The sequence below is a fragment of the Pseudophryne corroboree genome, chromosome 6 (genome assembly GCF_028390025.1).
Source record: "Pseudophryne corroboree isolate aPseCor3 chromosome 6, aPseCor3.hap2, whole genome shotgun sequence".
In the NCBI taxonomy this organism is placed as follows: Eukaryota; Metazoa; Chordata; class Amphibia; order Anura; family Myobatrachidae; genus Pseudophryne; species Pseudophryne corroboree.
Window position 1 is genome coordinate 308,349,583 of NC_086449.1, and position 23,385 is coordinate 308,372,967.

The following is a 23,385-nucleotide window of genomic DNA, read 5'->3' on the forward strand; positions in this document are numbered from 1 at the left end:
TTCCCGGAGCCGCGCCGCCGCCCCCCTTACAGAGCCAGAAGCATGAAGAGTCCGGAAAATCGGCGGCAGAAGACTTCGGTCTTCACCAAGGTAGCGCACAGCACTGCAGCTGTGCGCCATTGCTCCTCATGTACACCTCACACTCCGGTCACTGATGGGTGCAGGGCGCTGGGGGGGGCGCCCTGAGGGCAATATACGACACCTTGGCTGGCAAATCTACATCATATATAGTCCTAGAGCAGGCATGTCCAAACTGCGGCCCTCCAGCTGTTGAGAAACTACACATCCCAGCATGCCCTGACACAGTTTTAGCATTCTCTGACCGCAAAACTGTGTCAGGGCATGCTGGGATATGTAGTTTCACAACAGCTGGAGGGCCGCAGTTTGGACATGCCTGTCCTAGAGGCTATATAGATGTAAAATTACCCCTGCCAGTATTCCAGAAAAGCGGGAGAAAGTCAGTTGAAAAATGGGCGGGGCTTCTCCCTCAGCACACTGGCGCCATTTTCTCTTCACAGTGCAGCTGGAAGACAACTCCCCAGGCTCTCCCCTGTAGTTTTCAGGCTCAAAGGGTTAAAAAGAGAGGAGGGGGCACTAAATTTAGGCGCAATATATGTATACAAGCAGCTATTTATGGAAAAATCACTCAGTAATAGTGTTAATCCCTGCATTATATAGCGCTCTGGTGTGTGCTGGCATACTCTCTCTCGGTCTCCCCAAAGGACTTTGTGGGGTCCTGTCCTCAGTCAGAGCATTCCCTGTGTGTGTGCTGTGTGTCGGTACGGCTGTGTCGACATGTTGGATGAGGAAGGTTACGTGGAGGCGGAGCAGAGGCCGATAAATGGGAAGTCGCCCCCTGTGGGGCCGACACCAGAGTGGATGGATAGGTGGAAGGTTTTAACCGACAGTGTCAACTCCTTACATAAAAGGCTGGATGACGTAACAGCTGTGGGACAGCCGGCTTCTCAGCCCGCGCCTGCACAGGCGTCTCAAAGGCCATCAGGGGCTCAAAAAACGCCCGTTACCTCAGATGGCAGACACAGATGTCGACACGGAGTCTGACTCCAGTGTCGACGAGGTTGAGACATATACACAATCCACTAGGAACATCCGTTACATGATCTCGGCAATGAAAAATGTGTTACGCATTTTCTGACATGAACCCAAGTACCACATAAAAGGGGTTTTATTTTTGGGGAGAAAAAGCAGCCAGTGTTTTGTTCCCCCATCAGATGAATGAATGAAGTGTGGAAAGAAGCGTGGTTTCCCCCGATAAGAAACTGGTAAATTCTAAAAAGTTACTGATGGCGTACCCTTTCCCGCCAGAGGATAGGTCACGTTGGGAGATATCCCTTAGGGTGGATAAGGCGCTCACACGTTTGTCAAAAGGTGGCACTGCCGTCTTAGGATACGGCCACCTTGAAGGAACCTGCTGATAGAAAGCAGGAGGCGATCCTGAAGTCTGTATTTACACACTCAGGTTATATACTGAAACCTGCAATTGCCTCCGCATAAATAGTGCTGCTGCAGCGTGGTCTGATACCCTGTCAGATAATATTAATACGCTAAGACAGGGATAATATTTTGCTAACATTGAGCATATTTAAGACGTTGTCTTATATATAAAGGATGCACAGAGGGATATTTGCCGGCTGGCATCCAGAATTAATGCAATGTCCATTCTGCCAGGAGGGTATTAGAAACCCGGCAGTGGACAGGTGATGCTGCCTTTAAAAGGCACATGGAGATTCTGCCTTATAAGGGTGAGGAATTGTTTGGGGATGGTCTCTGGGACCTCGTATCCACAGCAACAGCTGGGGGGAAAATTTTTTTTTTTACCTCAGGTTTCCTCACAAAAGCCTAAGAAAGCACCGTATTTTCAGGTACAGTCCTTTCGGCTTCAGAAAAGCAAGCGAGTCAAAGGCGCTTCCTTTCTGCACAGAGACAAGGGAAGAAGGAAAAAGCTGCACCAGTCAGCCAGTTCCCAGCATCAAATATCTTCCCTCGCTTCCTCTGAGTCCACCGCATGACGCTGGGGCTCCACAGGTGGAGACAGGTGCGGTAGGGGCGCGTCTCGGGAACTGCAGGGACCAGTGGGCTTGCCCACAGGTGGATCCCTAGGTTCTGCAAGTAGTAGTTCGAGGCGACTCCCCTTCGCCGTTGCCTCACATCAGCCTTGCCTGCTGCCCTCAGAGAAAGGTAGTACTGGCGGCAATTCACAAGCTGTACTTCCAGCAGGTGAAATCAAGGTACCCCTCCTTCAACAAGGCCGGGGTTACTATTCCAAATTGTTGTGGTACCGAAACCAGACGGTTCGGTGAGACCCATTCTAAAATTGAAATCCTTGAACACTTATATACGAAGGTTCAAGTTCAAAATGGAATCGCTCAGGGCGATTATTGCAAGCCTGGAAAATTTCAGGGTATCACTGGACATCAAGGATGCTTACCTGCATGTCCCTATTTACCCTCTTCACCAGGTGTACCTCAAAATTGTGGTACAGGATTGTCATACAGCACGGCTGGATTCTGAATATTCCAAAGTCGCAGCTGGTTCCTACGACGCGTCTACTGTTCCTGGGTATGGTTCTGGACACAGAACAGGATAAAAAGGGTTTCTCCCGGAGGAGAAGTCCAAGGAGTTGGCGTCTCTAGACGGAGACCTCCTAATACAAATACAGGTGTCGGTGCATCAATGCACGCGAGCCTTGGGAAAGATGGTAGCTTCTTACGAAGAATTTCCATTCGCCAGGTCCCATGCAAGGATCTTCCAGTGGGATCTGTTGGACAAGTGGTCCGGGTCGCATCCTCAGATGCATCGGCGGATAACCCTGTCTCCAAGGGCCAGGGTGTCGCTGTGGTGGTGACTGCAGAGTGCTCATCTTCTAGGGGGCCGCAGATTCGGCATACAGGACTGGGTCCTGGTGACCACGGATGCCAGCCTTCAAGACTGGGGGGCAGTCACACAGGGAAGAAACTTCCAAGGCCTATGGAAAAGTCAGGAGACTTCCCTACACATAAATGTTCTGGAACTATGGGCCATTTACATTGCCCTAAGTCAGGCTAGATCCCTGCTTCAACACCGGCCGGTGCTGATCCAGTCAGACAACATCACGGCGGTCGCTCATGTAAACAGACAGGGCGGCACAAGAAGCAGGATGGCGATGGCAGAAGCCACAAGGATTCTCCGATGGGCGGAAAATCATGTGTTAGCACTGTCAGCAGTGTTCATTCCCGCAGTGGACAACTGAGAAGCAGACTGTCTCAGCAGACACGACCTCCACCCGGGAGAGTGGGGACTTCATCCAGAAGTCTTCCAAATGATTGTACACCGTTGGGAAAGGCCACGGGTGGACAGGATGGCGTCCCGCCTCAACAAAAAGCCACAAAGATATTGCGCCAGGTCAAGGGACCCTCAGGCGATAGCTGTGGACGCTCTGGTAACACCGTGGGTGTACCAGTCGGTGTATGTGTTCCCTTCTCTGCCTCTCATACCCAGGGTAATGAGAATAATAAGAAGGAGAGGAGTAAGAACTATACTCATTGTTTCGGGTGGCCAAGAGCTTGGTACCCAGAACTCCAAGAAATGATCTGAGGACCCATGGCCTCTGCCGCTCAGACGGGACCTGCTGCAGCAGGGGGCCTGTCTGTTCCAAGACGTACCGCGGCTGCGTTTGACGGCATGGCGGTTGAACGCCGGATCCTGAAGGAAAAGGGCATTCCGGAGGAAGTTATCCCTATGCTATTTAAAGCTAGGAAAGAAGTGAACGCAAACCATTATCACCGCATATGGCGGAAATATGTTGCGTGCTGTGAGGCCAGTAAGGCCCCAAAGGAGGAATTTCAGCTAGGTCGTTTTCTGCACTTCCTACAAGTCAGAGGTGACTATGGGCCTAAAATTGGGTTCCATTAAGGTCCAGATTTCGGCTCTATCGATTTTCTTCCAAAATAGAACTGGCTTCACTGCCTGAAGTTCAGACTTTTGTTAAGGGAGTGCTGCATAGTCAGCCCCCGTTTGTGCCTCCAGTGGCACCGTGGGATCTCAACGTAGTGTTGGATTTCCTGAAGTCGCATTGAGTTGAGCCACTTAAATCCGTGGAGCTACAATACCTCACGTGGAAAGTGGTCATGCTGTGGGCCTTGGCGTCGGCCAGGCGTGTATCAGAATTGGCAGCTTTGTCAAAAGCTTCTATCTGTATTTTATATGGATAAGGCGGAATTGAGGACTAGTTCCCAATTCCTTCCTAAGGTGGTAGCAGTTTTTCATGTGAACCAACCTATTGTGGTGCCTGCGGCTACTTGGGACTTGGAGGATTCCAAGTTTCTGGACGTAGTCAGGGCCCTGAAAAGTATATGTTTCCAGGACGGCTGGAGTCAGGAAAACTGACTCGATATTTATCCTGTATGCACCCAACAAGCTGGGTGCTCCTGCTTCTAAGCAGACTATTGCTCGCTGGGTCTGTAGCACGATTCAACTTGCACATTCTGCGGCTGGACTGCCGCACCCTAAATCTGTGAAAGCCCATTCCACGAGGAAAGTGGGCTCTTCTTGGGCGGCTGCCCAAGGGGTCTCGGCTTTACAAATTTGCCGAGCTGTTACTTGGTCGGGTTCAAACACTCTTGCAAGAGTCTACAAGTTTGATACCCTGGCTGAGGAGGACCTAGAGTTTGCTCATTCGGTGCTGCAGAGTCATCCGCACTCTCCCGCCCGTTTGGGAGCTTTGGTATAATCCCCATGGTCCTTACGGAGTCCCCAGCATCCACTTAGGACGTCAGAGAAAATAAGATTTTACTCACCGGTAAATCTATATCTCGTAGTCCGTAGTGGATGCTGGGCGCCCATCCCAAGTGCGGATTGTCTGCAATACATGTATATAGTTATTGCCTAACTAAAGGGTTATTGTTGAGCCATCTGTTGAGAGGCTCAGTTGTTATCATACTGTTAACTGGGTATAGTATCACGAGTTATACGGTGTGATTGGTGTGACTGGTATGAGTCTTATGTGGGATTCAAAATCCTTCCTTATTGTGTCAGCTCTTCCGGGCACAGTATCCTAACTGAGGTCTGGAGGAGGGTCTTAGTGGGAGGAGCCAGTGCACACCAGGTAGTCCTAAAGCTTTCTTTAGTTGTGCCCAGTCTCCTGCGGTGCCGCTAATCCCCATGGTCCTTACGGAGTCCCCAGCATCCACTACGGACTACGAGAAATAGATTTACCGGTGAGTAAAATCTTATATTATATATATATGTATATATATATATATATATATATATATATATATATATATATATATATATATATATATATATATATATATATATATATATAATATAATATATATTTCTCTAACGTCCTAAGTGGATGCTGGGGACTCCGTAAGGACCATGGGGAATAGCGGCTCCGCAGGAGACTGGGCACAAAAGTAAAGCTTTAGAACTACCTGGTGTGCACTGGCTCCTCCCCCTATGACCCTCCTCCAAGCCTCAGTTAGATTTTTGTGCCCGAACGAGAAGGGTGCACACTAGGTGGCTCTCCTGAGCTGCTTAGTGAAAAGTTTAGTTTTAGGTTTTTTATTTTCAGTGAGACCTGCTGGCAACAGGCTCACTGCATCGAGGGACTAAGGCAGTGTTTTTCAACCACTGTGCCGTGGCACACTAGTGTGCCCTGAGCAGTCTCCAGGTGTGCCGCCATAGAAGCAGAACCAGGCCCGTCAGTGTGCTGCCGCTACTGAGGCCCTGGAACAATCAATACTGGTGTGTTTAGTGGTTGCAGAGCCAGTTCTAATTTTGGGCCACGGCAGTGTTGGGCTCTTCTGGCTTTCTCAGACGTGGCTCAGGTGTTACCTATGGAGAAGGTGCGACATGACATCCTAGGACACACAACTGCACCATGCATCACCATTATATTTGAGTAAAAAAAATGTGTGCCTTGGCAATATATAGATCTTGTTCAGTGTGCCGAGAGTTGTAAAAGGTTGAAAATCTCTGGACTAAGGGGAGAAGAAGCGAACTCACCTGCGTGCAGAGTGGATTGGGCTTCTTAGGCTACTGGACATTAGCTCCAGAGGGACGATCACAGGCCCAGCCATGGATGGGTCCCAGAGCCGCGCCGCCGGCCCCCTTACAGAGCCAGAAGACAGAAGAGGTCCGGAAAATCGACGGCAGAAGACGTCCTGTCTTCAACAAGGTAGCGCACAGCACTGCAGCTGTGCGCCATTGCTCTCAGCACACTACACACTCCGGTCACTGAGGGTGCAGGGCGCTGGGGGGGGGCGTCCTGAGACGCAATAAAAACACCTTGGATGGCAAAAAATGCATCACATATAGCTCCTGGGCTATATGGATGCATTTAACCCCTGCCAGAATACATAGAAAAACGGGAGATAAGGCCGCCGATAAGGGGGCGGAGCCTATCTCCTCAGCACACTGGCGCCATTTTCCCTCACAGCTCCGTTGGAGGGAAGCTCCCTGGCTCTCCCCTGCAGTCACTACACTACAGAAAGGGTTAAAAAAGAGAGGGGGGGCACTAATTACGCGCAGTATTAAAGATACAGCAGCTATAAGGGGAAAAACACTTATATAAGGTTATCCCTGTATATATATAGCGCTCTGGTGTGTGCTGGCAAACTCTCCCTCTGTCTCCCCAAAGGGCTAGTGGGGTCCTGTCCTCTATCAGAGCATTCCCTGTGTGTGTGTGCTGAATGTCGGTACGTTTGTGTCGACATGTATGAGGAGAAAAATGATGTGGAGACGGAGCAGATTGCCTGTAATAGTGATGTCACCCCCTAGGGGGTCGACACCTGAGTGGATGAACTGTTGGAAGGAATTACGTGACAGTGTCAGCTCTGTATAAAAGACAGTGGTTGACATGAGACAGCCGGCTACTCAGCTTGTGCCTGTCCAGACGTCTCATAGGCCGTCAGGGGCTCTAAAGCGCCCGTTACCTCAGATGGCAGATATAGACGCCGACACGGATACTGACTCCAGTGTCGACGGTGAAGAGACAAATGTGACTTCCAGTAGGGCCACACGTTACATGATGGAGGCAATGAAAAATGTTTTACACATTTCTGATAATACGAGTACCACCAAAAAGGGGTATTATGTTCGGTGAGGAAAAACTACCTGTAGTTTTCCTGAATCTGAGAAATTAAATGAGGTGTGTGATGATGCGTGGGTTTCCCCCGATAACAACTGATAATTTCTAAAATGTTATTGGCATTATATCCTTTCCCGCCAGAGGTTAGGGTGCGTTGGGAAACACCCCCTAGGGTGGATAAAGCGCTCACACGCTTGTAAGGGCTCTACCCTCTCCTGAGATGGCCGCCCTTAAGGATCCTGCTGATAGAAAGCAGGAGGGTATCCTAAAATGTATTTACACACATACTGGTGTTCTACTGCGACCAGCAATCGCCTCAGCCTGGATGTGCAGTGCTGGGTTGGCGTGGTCGGATTCCCTGACTGAAAATATTGATACCCTAGATAGGGACAGTATATTTTTGCCTATAGAGCATTTAAAAGATGCATTTCTATATATGCGTGATGCACAGCGGAATATTTGCCGACTGGCATCAAGTCTAAGTGCGTTGTCCATTTCTACCAGTAGAGGGTTATGGACACGACAGTGGTCAGGTGATGCGGATTTCAAACGGCATTTGGAAGTATTGCCTTATTAAGGGGAGGAGTTATTTGTGGTCGGTCTTTCAGACCTGGTGGCCACGGCAACAGCTGGGAAATCCACGTTTGTACCCCAGGTCGCCTCTCAACATGAGAAGACGCCGTATTATCAGGCGCAGTCTTTTCGTGGACAAGCGGGCAAAAGGTTTCTCATTTCTGCCCCGTGACAGAGGGAGAGGAAAAAGGCTGCAGAAATCAGCCAGTTCCCAGGAACAGAAACCCTCTCCCGCCTCTGCCAAGCCCTCAGTATGACGCTGGGGCTTTACAAGCAGAATCAGGCACGGTGGGGGGCCCGTGTCAATGAATTTCAGCGCGCAGTGGGCTCACTCGCAAGTAGACCCCTGGATCCTTCAGGTGATATCTCAGGGGTACAAATTGGAATTCGAGACGTCTCCCCCTCGCCGTTTCCTAAAGTCGGATTTACCGATGTCTCCTTCTGACAGGGAGACAGTTTTGGAAGCCATTCACAAGCTGTATTCCCAGCAGGTGATAATCAAGGTACCCCTCCTGCAACAGGGAACGGGGTATTATTCCACACTGTTGTGGTACCGAAGCCGGACGGCTCGGTGAGACCGATTCTAAATCTAAAATCTTTGAACACTTACATACAGAGGTTCAAATTCAAGATTGAGTCACTCAGAGCAGTGATTGCGAACCTGGAAGAAGGGGACTACATGATGTCTCGGGACATCAAGGATGCTTACCTTCATGTCCAAATTTACCCTTCCCACCAAGGGTACCTCAGGTTTATGGTACAGAACTGTCACTATCAGTTCAGACGCTGCCGTATGGACCACGGCACCCCGGGTCTTTACCAAGGTAATGGCCGAAATTATGATATTCCTTCGAAGGAAGGGAATTTTAGTTATCCCTTACTTGGACGATTCCCTGATAAGGGTAAGATCCAGGGAACAGTTGGAGGTCGGTGTAGCACTATCTCAGGTAGTGTTGCGGCAGCACGATTGGATTCTCAATATTCCAAAATCGCAGCTGGTTCCGACGACTCGTCTTCTGTTCCTAGGGATGATCCTGGACACAGTCCAGAAAAAGGTGTTTCTTCCGGAGGAGAAAGCCAGGGAGTTATCCGAGCTAGTCAGGAACCTCCTAAAACCGAGCCAAATCTCAGTGCATCAATGCACAAGGGTTCTGGGTAAAATGGTGGCTTCCTACGAAGCAATCCCATTCGGCAGATTCCACGCAAGAACTTTCCAGTGGGACCTGCTGGACAAATGGTCCGGGTCGCATCTTCAGATGCATCAGCGGATAACCCTGTCACCAAGAACAAGGGTGTCCCTCCTGGGTTGGTTGCAGAGTGCTCATCTTCTAGAGGGCCGCAGATTCGGCATTCAGGACTGGGTCCTGGTGACCACGGATGCCAGCCTGCGAGGCTGGGGAGCAGTCAAACAGGGAAGGAATTTCCAGGGCTTATGGTCAAGCCTGGAGACATCACTTCACATAAATATCCTGAAGCTAAGAGCCATTTACAATGCTCTAAGCTTAGCAAGACCTCTGCTTCAAGGTCAGCCGGTGTTGATCCAGTCGGACAACATCACGGCAGTCACCCACGTAAACAGACAGGGTGGCACAAGAAGCAGGAGGGCAATGGCAGAAGCTGCAAGGATTCTTCGCTGGGCGGAAAATCATGTGATAGCACTGTCAGCAATTCCGGGAGTGGACAACTGGGAAGCAGACTTCCTCAGCAGACACGACCTCCACCCGGGAGAGTGGGGACTTCACCCAGAAGTCTTCCACATGATTATAAACCGTTGGGAAAAACTCGACAGGTATTGCGCCAGGTCAAGGGACCCTCAGGCAATAGCTGTAGACGCTCTGGTAACACCGTGGGTGTACCAGTCAGTGTATGTGTTCCCTCATCTGCCTCTCATACCCAAGGTACTGAGATTGATAAGATGGAGAGGAGTAAGCACTATATTCGTGGCTCCGGATTGGCCAAGAAGGACTTGGTAACCGGAACTTCAAGAGATGCTCACGGAGGATCCGTGGCCTCTACCTCTAAGAAGGGACCTGCTCCAGCAAGGACCCTGTCTGTTCCAAGACTTACCGCGGCTGCGTTTAACGGCATGGCGGTTGAACGCCGGATCCTGAAGGAAAAAAGGCATTCCGGATGAAGTCATCCCTATCCTGATCAAAGCCAGGAAGGATGTAACCGCAAAACATTATCACCGCATTTGGCGAAAATATGTTGCGTGGTGCGAGGCCAGTAAGGCCCGACGGAGGAAATTCAACTGGGTCGATTCCTACATTTCCTGCAAACAGGAGTGTCTATGGGCCTGAAATTGGGGTCCATTAAGGTTCAAATTTCGGCCCTGTCAATTTTCTTCCAAAAAGAACTAGCTTCAGTCCCTGAAGTTCAGACGTTGTAAAAGGGGTACTGCATATACAGCCTCCTTTTGTGCCTCCAGTGGCACCTTGGGATCTCAATGTAGTTTTTGGGTTCCAAAAGTCACATTGGTTTGAACCACTTAAATCTGTGGAGTTAAAATATCTCACATGGAAAGTGGTCATGCTGTTGGCCCTGGCCTGGGCCAGGCGCGTGTCAGAATTGGCGGCTTTATCCTGTAAAAGCCCTTATCTGATTTTCCATTCGGACAGGGCGGAATTGAGGACTCGTCCTCAGTTTCTCCCTAAGGTGGTTTCAGCGTTTCACCTGAACCAACCTATTGTGGTGCCTGCGGCTACTAGGGACTTGGAGGACTCCAAGTTGCTAGACGTTGTCAGGGCCCTGAAAATATATGTTTCCAAGACGGCTGGAGTCAGAAAATCTGACTCGCTGTTTATCCTGTATGCACCCAACAAGCTGGGTGCTCCTGCTTCTAAGCAGACTATTGCTCGTTGGATTTGTAGTACAATTCAGCTTGCACATTCTGTGGCAGGCCTGCCACAGCCAAAAATCTGTAAATGCCCACTCCACAAGGAAGATGGGCTCATCTTGGGCGGTTGCCCGAGGGGTCTCGGCTTTACAACTTTGCCGAGCAGCTACTTGGTCAGGAGCAAATACGTTTGTAAAATTCTACAAAATTGATACCCTGGCTGAGGAGGACCTGGAGTTCTCTCATTTGGTATTGCAGAGTCATCCGCACTCTCCCGCCCGTTTGGGAGCTTTGGTATAATCCCCATGGTCCTTACGGAGTCCCCAGCATCCACTTAGGACGTTAGAGAAAATAAGAATTTACTTACCGATAATTCTATTTCTCGTAGTCCGTAGTGGATGCTGGGCGCCCATCCCAAGTGCGGATTGTCTGCAATACTGGTACATAGTTATTGTTACCAAAAAATCCGGTTATTGCTGTAGTGAGCCATCTTTTCTAGAGGCTCCTCTGTTATCATGCTGTTAACTGGGTTTAGATCACGAGTTGTATGGTGTGATTGGTGTGGCTGGTATGAGTCTTACCCGGGATTCAAAATCCTTCCTTATTGTGTACTCTCGTCCGGACACAGTATGCTAACTGAGGCTTGGAGGAGGGTCATAGGGGGAGGAGCCAGTGCACACCAGGTAGTTCTAAAGCTTTACTTTTGTGCCCAGTCTCCTGCGGAGCCGCTATTCCCCATGGTCCTTACGGAGTCCCCAGCATCCACTACGGATTACGAGAAATAGAATTATCGGTAAGTAAATTCTTATATATATATATATATATATATATATATATATATATATATATATATATATATATGTGTGTGTGTGTGTATATATATATATATATATATATATATATATATTATATAAAATGGAATTCATAATGCAATTACATAAAATCTAAGAACACTCACGGTAATGTGTGCAAAAAAAGTATTTGCATTACAGATGTATCCTCTTCCTTGCTGCAGTCATGCTAAATAGACCTTCAAATCGCACCATGTTTCTTTTATTTTGCGTTTTTCCTGTGAAAGTGCGTCTTGGTCACAAAGTAATGCGTCCAAGACCGCTTGTGCAGATCCTGCTGATTAAAATATGCGGCATGCCTATATTCTGTATGTAATTGCGACTATGTTTTCTGTTTAGACACCCTCCGTGTCAGTGTAGTGGGAACGCTGCTTCTGTCTGTGCTCAGGTGAATCTGCAGCTTGTGCAGGAGAACTCAGTGGAGAAAATTATATATAGTGCTGTAGCAGTGCAATAGTTAGGGTGGCCAATCCCGGGATCGGCGGGATCCCAGGATTTTGGCCAAAAATTGGCCTTGATTCAATTCCGGGATTGGGGCTTCCAATCCCTGGTATTTCTGGATTAGGAAGCCCCTTTGTTTTTTTAATGTCAGGCAGTGTTGAGCGTCCTCAGGAGGCTTAGATGCTGTCCGGCTCCTACCGCTCAACTCCCCCTGGCCTTGGCTGCGTGCACTGAGCAGTGTGATGTGAAGTCGGCAGTCACACTGCGCAGGCAGCTGCTCGCCGCTCGGACCTCAGCAGCAGGTGGAAAAGTCAGATGATGGTATGTTATCATACGGACTGGGCAGGGCGGGGAAGTGCGGGACAGCAGTGGCGGACATTGCAAGGGAATCTATCCTGGAAATCCAGGGATTGGTCATTTTTCAATCCTAATTCCCGGGATTGTAAAAATGGTCTGGGATTGGCCACCCTAGCTTTATTTCAGGATGTCAGTCACTGTGGCTAAATGATCATAATCATGGTAACAGCCAGTCAGTCCGCAGGTGGTCACACATGTCACAAGACCCATACCAAGATCATGGCCAGTCTCGTATGGGGACCAGTGGTATTTCGGTCTGGCTGATGCACAGTGAACCCCATGTGCTGGGGGGGATCACTGAAAGCTCCATCGGATGCAGCACAGCTCCATGCTAGAGACCAATGTATGCGCAGTGTAAAGCCAGGTAGATTGTATAATAACAAGGAGACTCTGTTCCTGCTAGCTGTATAAATTTAAAAAGGCTTGAAAGAAGTGAGCTTAAGTAGCAATCCCGGAGAAGTGAAAGTCTGTATCCCTTAGTACATTTCACTGCAGACAGCAGCATCTTTAGGAGGCAGAATTATGTGGCAGCTAAATAAGGTCGTGTTTAAAGTGTATGTTTATTTAAATCTGCTATTTATCTGTTCCTAATTGCTTGTAAAGCATTTAAACAGTATCCTATGTTTCCATATTGGAGAGAGCTGATTATGGACCCTGCAAAGTCATGCTTCTAAATTTGTCAGTACCGTAGTAGTTGGGGAGTATTCACTCTGTACATCTTCATTTCCTGCCCTGTATCTGTAGCAAGTTTTTACTTGCGTCTTGTAACTTTAATTTTTTAACAACAATCTTTGGGCCAGATGTAATGATGAGCAGGATGCCGGTTGATTGCGGACGTTTTTAAAGGGGCTATCACTTATAGTACATGTTATTGCTTTGATAGTGATTGCCCCTTTAAAAAATAAATGTCCTAGTATGGCCGGCATCCTGCACAGCCGCCAAACCTGGGCGTCATTACATCCAGTCCTTTGTCTCATTGCTTTTAAATCTTTGACCTAACTAAACGGTCTAACATAAGGTTCTTGAGTCTTTGAAGAGTCGATAAATCTTTTGCAAGCATGCGGGTGCATTACAGAGGAAAGTGGATGCATGCATGTGATTGATTGGATACTGCAGTCATGCCATTTTTTTTTTGCAGCTTTTCCTCTAACCCAATTGTAATGCATCTTTTTAGGCAGCATGCTGTTAGTAATTTTGTGAACACCAAACATAAGAGAGAATTCCTTATTTACAAAAAATGTTCATGGCTTATAAAGCAAGCAGTTATGACGGAGTTTGTGTTGACTGCTAGCTATTGCCTTGGCTTCTTAATCACAAGGGCCCTACACACTCGGCGATGCGCCGCCGAGGTGCCCGTCGGCCGATACGGCCGACGAGCGACCCGGCGGCGGGGGGGCAGTGACGGGGGGAGTGAAGTTTCTTCACTCCCCCCGTCACCCGGCTGCATTGAAGTGCAGGCAAATATGGACGAGATCGTCCATATTGGCCTGCATGCACAGCCGACGGGAGATCAGCGATGAACGAGCGCGGGGCCGCGCATCGTTCATCGCTGGAGTCTCCACACTGAAAGATATGAACGAGTTCTCGTTCATTTATGAACGAGATCGTTCATATCTTTCAGAATATCGGCATGTGTGTAGGGCCTATAAGAAGGATAATTTAGCAGAATGGGGAATAGACTGCACACTGCTTGTCGGAAAACTGCACAATATCAAATCTTGGCCCATGAAGAGTTTGCAGTATGTTGGCGACAGATATTGTCCACAGATGCCAGTAAGTGAAAAACGATAATGCATGTAAACAGTGTGTTCACACTTATTCAATTATTTTCAAGTACTTGGCCCTGGATCTTAGAACAAGCAAAATGATCATATTGTAATAAGCTCAGTTGTGTGAAAAAAAAATAATTTAATGGGCAAAGACCAGAGCCTTGTGTGCTTTAATGTTTGGTAGTGTAAATGCTACTAGCATTGATTTGGTGATTAACGGTGAAACTCCACTTTTAAAATAAAGTCTGTACTAAGTAAAATTTAGTTTATTGTGTTGTGTTTGTATTTAGCTTTACAAACTTTTTTTTGTAAGAGTTTTTATCTGTTTGCTTGGTATATTTGAAAAATCTGCCCAGATTTGGGGATGGCAGTCTGCAGCGACCTCATTGCTCCATGTACACTAGTGCTGGTAATGGGTGCATGTAATACATGGTGGGTATTTGTTTCTCTCCTGCGACCTCCAGGCCAAGCTGTCTGTAGTCGGTGCATCAAATAGTTGAATTGTGGCTTCACAGATGCCAGGTTATAAATGGAGTAAATAGAATGGGAGTCTCTGCAGGGCTACCTTACTAGTAAGTTATAATAACCATCCCTTTAGTATTTTACACTGGAAAAAATGAAAGCAATGTCTGGGTTTTTCTAATCCTTTTTTGAACTTTTATTTTGCTCAGTAGAAATATATGGGGAAACAAGAATTCTTGGCAGACGTAAAGAAATAGGTTTGGTGTCCATCAGTGGTTATGCCACTTCCTTCCACATAATCGTAGCAAAGACAATTCATTGACAGTGATCATTGCTAGTGATGTGAAAAGATAATCGGAGATTGGCACATTTTAATAACTTCAGTTGTTGATTGACCTTGAACAGTGGTGCTGACCTTATGGTGACCATTCACTGACAAACTTTCATCCAACTAATAAACTATCCAACTATAACAGTGCTCCACACATTCCACTCCAACTTTTCATGTAAAATAAGTACTTGAACACTGCTTACATCTGCTTTATAAAAAGTAGAGCATTTTTTTCAGTCCAAGCTCATTTACTCAAAATCAAGTGGGGAAAAACAGCTTTGGTTCCTTCTGATTTTTAGGGTTTCAAGCACTGGTCATTTCCAGCCTTGGCTGCTGGACCCTCAAAGGGGGTACCCCACCATGATTCCATGCAGCCATAGACCAATTGGCACCAGAACTTTTTACCCTAGGGAAGTCGGGGCCTGCAAAAAAATGAGATTTTACTTACCGATAAATCTATTTCTCGGAGTCCGTAGTGGATGCTGGGGTTCCTGAAAGGACCATGGGGAATAGCGGCTCCGCAGGAGACAGGGCACAAAAAGTAAAGCTTTTCCAGATCAGGTGGTGTGCACTGGCTCCTCCCCCTATGACCCTCCTCCAGACTCCAGTTAGGTACTGTGCCCGGACGAGCGTACACAATAAGGGAGGATTTTGAATCCCGGGTAAGACTCATACCAGCCACACCAATCACACCGTACAACCTGTGATCTAAACCCAGTTAACAGTATGATAACAGCGGAGCCTCTGAAAGATGGCTTCCTTCAACAATAACCCGAATTAGTTAACAATAACTATGTACAATTTATGCAGATAATCCGCACTTGGGATGGGCGCCCAGCATCCACTACGGACTCCGAGAAATAGATTTATCGGTAAGTAAAATCTCATTTTCTCTATCGTCCTAGTGGATGCTGGGGTTCCTGAAAGGACCATGGGGATTATACCAAAGCTCCCAAACGGGCGGGAGAGTGCGGATGACTCTGCAGCACCGAATGAGAGAACTCCAGGTCCTCCTTAGCCAGAGTATCAATTTTGTAAAATTTTACAAACGTGTTCTCCCCTGACCACGTAGCTGCTCGGCAAAGTTGTAATGCCGAGACCCCTCGGGCAGCCGCCCAAGATGAGCCCACCTTCCTTGTGGAGTGGGCCTTTACAGATTTAGGCTGTGGCAGGCCTGCCACAGAATGTGCAAGTTGGATTGTGCTATAGATCCAACGAGCAATCGTCTGCTTAGACGCAGGAGCACCCATCTTGTTGGGTGCATACAATATAAACAACGAGTCAGATTTTCTGACTCCAGCTGTCCTTGCAATATATATTTTTAATGCTCTGACAACGTCCAGTAACTTGGAGTCCTCCAAGTCACTTGTAGCCGCAGGCACTACAATAGGCTGGTTCAGATGAAATGCTGACACCACCTTAGGGAGAAAATGCGGACGAGTCCGCAGTTCTGCCCTGTCCGAATGGAAAATCAGATATGGGCTTTTGTAAGATAAAGCTGCCAATTCTGATACTCTCCTGGCAGAAGCCAGGGCTAGAAGCATGGTCACTTTCCAAGTGAGATATTTCAAATCCACCTTATTTAGTGGTTCAAACCAATGAGATTTTAGAAAGTCCAAAACCACATTGAGATCCCACGGTGCCACTGGAGGCACCACAGGAGGCTGTATATGCAGCACTCCCTTAACAAAGGTCTGGACTTCAGGGACTGAAGCCAATTCTTTTTGAAAGAAAATCGACAGGGCCGAAATTTGAACCTTAATAGATCCCAATTTGAGACCCATAGACAATCCTGATTGCAGGAAATGTAGGAATCGACCCAGTTGAAATTCCTCCGTCGGAGCACTCCGATCTTCGCACCACGCAACATATTTTCGCCAAATTCGGTGATAATGTTGCACGGTTACTTCCTTCCTTGCTTTAATCAAAGTAGGAATGACTTCTTCCGGCATGCCTTTTTCCTTTAGGATCCGGCGTTCAACCGCCATGCCGTCAAACGCAGCCGCGGTAAGTCTTGAAACAGACAGGGACCCTGCTGAAGCAAGTCCCTCCTTAGAGGTAGAGGCCACGGATCTTCCGTGATCATCTCTTGAAGTTCCGGGTACCAAGTCCTTCTTGGCCAATCCGGAACCACTAGTATCGTTCTTACGCCTCTTTGCCGTATAATTCTCAATACTTTTGGTATGAGAGGCAGAGGAGGAAACACATACACCGACTGGTACACCCAAGGCGTTACCAGCGCGTCCACAGCTATTGCCTGCGGATCTCTTGACCTGGCGCAATACCTGTCCAGTTTTTTGTTGAGGCGAGACGCCATCATGTCCACCATTGGTCTTTCCCAACGGGTTACCAGCATGTGGAAGACTTCTGGATGAAGTCCCCACTCTCCCGGGTGAAGATCGTGTCTGCTGAGGAAGTCTGCTTCCCAGTTGTCCACTCCCGGGATGAACACTGCTGACAGTGCTATCACATGATTCTCTGCCCAGCGAAGAATCCTTGCAGCTTCTGCCATTGCACTCCTGCTTCTTGTGCCGCCCTGTCTGTTCACATGGGCGACTGCCGTGATGTTGTCCGACTGGATCAACACCGGTTTTCCCTGAAGCAGAGGTTCTGCCTGGCTTAGAGCATTGTATATTGCTCTTAGTTCCAGAATGTTTATGTGAAGAGACGTTTCCAGACTCGTCCATACTCCCTGGAAGTTTCTTCCTTGTGTGACTGCTCCCCAGCCTCTCAGGCTGGCGTCCGTGGTCACCAGGATCCAATCCTGTATGCCGAATCTGCGGCCCTCCAATAGATGAGGACTCTGCAACCACCACAGAAGAGACACCCTTGTCCTTGGAGACAGGGTTATCCGTAGGTGCATCTGAAGATGCGACCCTGACCATTTGTCCAACAGATCCCTTTGGAAAATTCTTGCGTGGAATCTGCCGAATGGAATTGCTTCGTAAGAAGCCACCATTTTTCCCAGGACTCTTGTGCATTGATGTACAGACACCTTTCCTGGTTTTAGGAGGTTCCTGACAAGCTCGGATAACTCCTTGGCTTTTTCCTCCGGGAGAAAAACCTTTTTCTGAACCGTGTCCAGAATCATCCCTAGGAACAGCAGACGAGTTGTCGGCATTAACTGGGATTTTGGAATATTCAGAATCCACCCGTGCTGTTTTAGCACTTCTTGAGACAGTGCTAATCCCATCTCTAGCTGTTCTCTGGACCTTGCCCTTATTAGGAGATCGTCCAAGTATGGGATAATTAATATGCCTTTTCTTCGAAGAAGAATCATCATCTCGGCCATTACCTTTGTAAAGATCCGAGGTGCCGTGGACAATCCGAACGGCAGCGTCTGAAACTGATAGTGACAGTTTTGTACAACGAACCTGAGGTACCCCTGGTGTGAGGGGTAAATTGGAACGTGGAGATACGCATCCTTGATGTCCAAGGATACCATAAAGTCCCCCTCTTCCAGGTTCGCTATCACTGCTCTGAGTGACTCCATCTTGAACTTGAACTTCTTTATGTACAGGTTCAAGGACTTCAGATTTAGAATAGGCCTTACCGAGCCATCCGGCTTCGGTACCACAAAAAGAGTGGAATAATACCCCTTCCCTTGTTGTAGAAGAGGTACCTTGACTATCACCTGCTGAGAGTACAGCTTGTGAATGGCTTCCAAAACCGTCTCCCTTTCGGAGGGGGACGTTGGTAAAGCAGACTTCAGGAAACGGCGAGGTGGATCTGTCTCTAATTCCAACCTGTACCCTTGAGATATTATCTGCAGGATCCAGGGATCTACCTGCGAGTGAGCCCACTGCGCGCTGTAATTTTTGAGACGACCGCCCACCGTCCCCGAGTCCGCTTGAGAAGCCCCAGCGTCATGCTGAGGCTTTTGTAGAAGCCGGGGAGGGCTTCTGTTCCTGGGAAGGAGCTGCGTGTTGCTGTCTCTTCCCTCGACCTCTGCCTCGTGGCAGATATGAATAGCCCTTTGCTCTCTTATTTTTAAAGGAACGAAAGGGCTGCGGTTGAAAAGTCGGTGCCTTTTTCTGTTGGGGAGTGACTTGAGGTAGAAAGGTGGATTTCCCGGCTGTAGCCGTGGCCACCAAATCTGATAGACCGACTCCAAATAACTCCTCCCCTTTATACGGCAAAACTTCCATATGCCGTTTTGAATCCGCATCGCCTGTCCACTGTCGCGTCCATAAAGCTCTTCTGGCCGAAATGGACATAGCACTTACCCGTGATGCCAGTGTGCAGATATCCCTCTGTGCATCACGCATATAAAGAAATGCATCCTTTATTTGTTCTAACGACAGTAAAATATTGTCCCTGTCCAGGGTATCAATATTTTCAATCAGGGACTCTGACCAAACTACCCCAGCACTGCCCATCCAGGCAGTCGCTACAGCTGGTCGTAGTATAACACCTGCATGTGTGTATATACTTTTTTGGATATTTTCCATCCTCCTATCTGATGGATCTTTAAGTGCGGCCGTCTCAGGAGAGGGTAACGCCACTTGTTTAGATAAGCGTGTTAGCGCCTTGTCCACCCTAGGAGGTGTTTCCCAGCGCTCCCTAACCTCTGGCGGGAAAGGGTATAATGCCAATAATTTCTTTGAAATTATCAGCTTTTTATCAGGGGCAACCCACGCTTCATTACACACGTCATTTAATTCTTCTGATTCAGGAAAAACTATAGGTAGTTTTTTCACACCCCACATAATACCCTGTTTAGTGGTACCTGTAGTATCAGCTAAATGTAACGCCTCCTTCATTGCCAAAATCATATAACGTGTGGCCCTACTGGAAAATACGGTTGATTCGTCACCGTCACCACTGGAGTCAGTGCCTGCGTCTGGGTCTGTGTCGACCGACTGAGGCAAAGGGCGTTTCACAGCCCCTGACGGTGTTTGAGTCGCCTGGACAGGCACTAATTGATTGTCCGGCCGCCTCATGTCGTCAAACGACTGCTTTAGCGTGTTGACACTATCCCGTAGTTCCATAAATAAAGGCATCCATTCTGGTGTCGACTCCCTAGGGGGTGACATCCTCATATTTGGCAATTGCTCCGCCTCCACACCAATATCGTCCTCATACATGTCGACACACACGTACCGACACACAGCAGACACACAGGGAATGCTCCTAACGAAGACAGGACCCACTAGCCCTTTGGGGAGACAGAGGGAGAGTTTGCCAGCACACACCAAAAGCGCTATATATATATCAGGGATAGCCTTATAATAAGTGCTCCCTTATAGCTGCTTTGTTATATCAAAATATCGCCATAAATTTGCCCCCCCCTCTCTGTTTTACCCTGTTTCTGTAGTGCAGTGCAGGGGAGAGACTTGGGAGCCGTCCTGACCAGCGGAGCTGTGAGAGGAAATGGCGCCGTGTGCTGAGGAGATAGGCCCCGCCCCTTTTCTGGCGGGCTCGTCTCCCGCTATTTAGAGAAATCAGGCAGGGGTTAAATATCTCCATATAGCCTCTAGGGGCTATATGTGAGGTATTTTTAGCCTTTATATAGGTTACATTTGCCTCCCAGGGCGCCCCCCCCCAGCGCCCTGCACCCTCAGTGACCGCGTGTGAAGTGTGCTGAGAGGAAAATGGCGCACAGCTGCAGTGCTGTGCGCTACCTTTAGAAGACTGCAGGAGTCTTCAGCCGCCGATTCTGGACCTCTTCTGACTTCAGCATCTGCAAGGGGGCCGGCGGCGCGGCTCCGGTGACCATCCAGGCTGTACCTGTGATCGTCCCTCTGGAGCTTGATGTCCAGTAGCCAAGAAGCCAATCCATCCTGCACGCAGGTGAGTTGACTCCTTCTCCCCTCAGTCCCTCGCTGCAGTGATCCTGTTGCCAGCAGGAATCACTGTAAAATAAAAAACCTAGCTAAACTTTTTCTAAGCAGCTCTTTAGGAGAGCCACCTAGATTGCACCCTTCTCGGCCGGGCACAAAAATCTAACTGGAGTCTGGAGGAGGGTCATAGGGGGAGGAGCCAGTGCACACCACCTGATCTGGAAAAGCTTTACTTTTTGTGCCCTGTCTCCTGCGGAGCCGCTATTCCCCATGGTCCTTTCAGGAACCCCAGCATCCACTAGGACGATAGAGAAAAAAGCATGCAAACATACCCTCTATCTCACCAGGCTACCAGTAGAGAGAGAGCCTTATTTTGAGTCCAAGATGGTTAATGTTAAGCTGCTCTATCTGCCTAGCAAAGTATGCCAGCTCCAGGAGAAGTAGGTGGACAGAGGGTCCACATAGTTCTGTGACATCATTAATTTGGCTGTCTGGACCAATAGTCATTCCGTGTATGGCCACCTTTAGGGATAATTTAATATTTGTAGTGATACTATGAATGTGATAAGCAAACAATAACCCGCAGTTGCCGGAAAAAGACAGGGATTGCCTTTTTGGAGCACTCTTTTAGATGAATTGACAATAAATTGATATGATTAGAAATTTAAAACGTAACTTTTAATTGTTCTCTTTTTAAAAAATTTGGGGGGCATGAATTTATTCATAACTATCTTATATACGTATTCATGTGTAATTAAAGTCTCTTAATCTGATCCCCAAGAAAAAAACACTTTCTTATGGATATATAGCTATCCTCAAAAAATTCATAAACATATAGCTGTCATTACGGTGAATAATATTCAATATAATTATGGTGAATAACTATCCTCAAAAAATTCATAAACATATAGCTGTCATTACGGTGAATAATATTCGATATAATTATGGTGAATAATATTCAGTGTGAGAAATATTCCTAAATTCTTAAAATGTGTATTAAAAATAATACGTTTTTTTTATTTTTTTATTATTTATTAAAAAAAAAAAACTTATTATTTTTAATACACATTTTAGGAATTTCTAATCATATCAATTTATTGTCAATTCATCTAAAAGAGTGCTCCAAAAAGGCAATCCCTGTCTTTTTCCGGCAACTGCCAGTTATTGTTTGCTTATGAGGTTTAAACGTGATTGTTGGAGCACCTCCAGCTAGGCAAATAGGAATCCCAAATTATTATGGGAAAATTATCAGATAGCTGGTTACTTAATATGCAAATTAATTCTTAGGTTTCTGTGCAGGGTATACTACATGACTATATATATTATGAATGTGACCTGTAAAAACTGTTAACCTCTCTTGCTGTTAATAGACAAATTTTATCACATTAAATTTATATATTCTTCCTTAGGCCCCAGGATTTGGATTTGGGATCGCAATATCAGGAGGCAGAGATAACCCACATTTCCAGAGTGGAGAAACATCTATAGTTATCTCTGATGTTCTCAAAGGAGGACCCGCAGAAGGGCTGTTGCAGTAAGTGTCCTGTCAAGTACTACATGTGACATTTAAGTTCTAGCTCAGGGGCAGATTCAGTTAGCCAGAGGCTGGTCCGTTCCTGCAGGTCAAGTGCCAGGGGCTATTCAATTACAGATCTGTGAGAGTAGCTCCAAGGCAGAATTAGCACTCAGGGATAAGAGGTTATTGCTACCTGTGGGCAGATCTAATTGACTTGTTCCAAGACACTTTACCCACTGGAACAGCCGTACCCCCCTTGTGGCCCAATCTCATCTCAAACTCAGGGATTTTTGTACGCAGCTCTGTAGGGCTACAAACAAAAACCCATGAGTCTGGAGGTACTAAAAGTGTGGCATAGAACCACTTATACTCGTGCTATGAAGGGACTCGTTTTAATTGAATTGGACTGTTGCTGACGTGAAATGATATTGAAAATACTGTGACTTGTAGGTTTTTCTGAGAAAGTGGACACTTTATTACTTTTAGAAAGTGAAATGGTCAAAATATGTAGAAATCCTTAGTTTACCACTGCTGTAATATTCTCTACACTTCGAATATTTATTTGGTGTTTGCATATATAAACATAGCATAGGTATACTTTTTGCACTGTTGCTATACAGCCTACTTGCATGAATTCCGTAGTGAAATGGTCCTGTATAATTATACTGTATAATTGTGTAAGTCATTGATCTATTACTGCAGTTGTATATATTCTATACAGTCTTATTATTGTAATTCCTTTCCCTTCTGCTTAGAGTTTTGTCTATTCTGAATTTATCACCTGGTACCTCTGGAACTTGTTTTCCATAACAGAGGTTATTCTCTTTGTTTCATATCTACTAAACCACAATTTCTACATATAACAAAAGTACTGTGTTTTTGTGTGAGTGTGTGTGTGAGTGTGTGTGTGTGTGTGTGTGGGGGGGGGGGTTATGATTTTTACATGCCAAATTCCAACTTGGCAAATCTATTAAGGGAGATTGCCACAATTTTTAATCTTGGTAAAATCCTAAAACTGTACATTTCTGCAGGGTTAAGTACAGATCATGCATAATCTATGAAAGTTTGAAGCCGTAATTTGCGATAAATTAACTTTCAGCCTCTTATCTTGAGGGAGAAACCAATGAGATGAGGCAATAGAAACAAAGTAAAAACTAAAATGTGTACAGAGCTTTTCCCATAAATTTCAAATACCCATTCGTCCCAATGGGTTTCCTAGATGTAGGGCCTTATTCATAGTTGGCAGTAAGAGCAAAAAGGAATAGGAGCAGAAACCTATTTATTCCGTTGTCACCCTGCCTTTAGAGGCCTCCAGGCTTTACACTAATAATGATTTTCCCCAGGCCTTCTGGAGTGGAAGCGCTTCCACA

The 23,385-nt window shown here is 47.0% G+C and overlaps 1 protein-coding gene across 10 annotated transcripts in view; it reads left to right on the forward strand.

The window, feature by feature from the left end:
* The window catches only part of TJP1 (tight junction protein 1), an 805,169-nt gene that overhangs the window by 642,373 nt on the left and 139,411 nt on the right, over positions 1-23,385 (forward strand). For all 10 annotated transcript variants that reach the window (XM_063926229.1, XM_063926221.1, XM_063926222.1 and 7 more), the window contains one exon: positions 21,909-22,033. In XM_063926229.1, the coding sequence (XP_063782299.1) occupies positions 21,909-22,033 (125 nt within the window). The remainder of the gene's footprint in view (positions 1-21,908; positions 22,034-23,385) is intronic.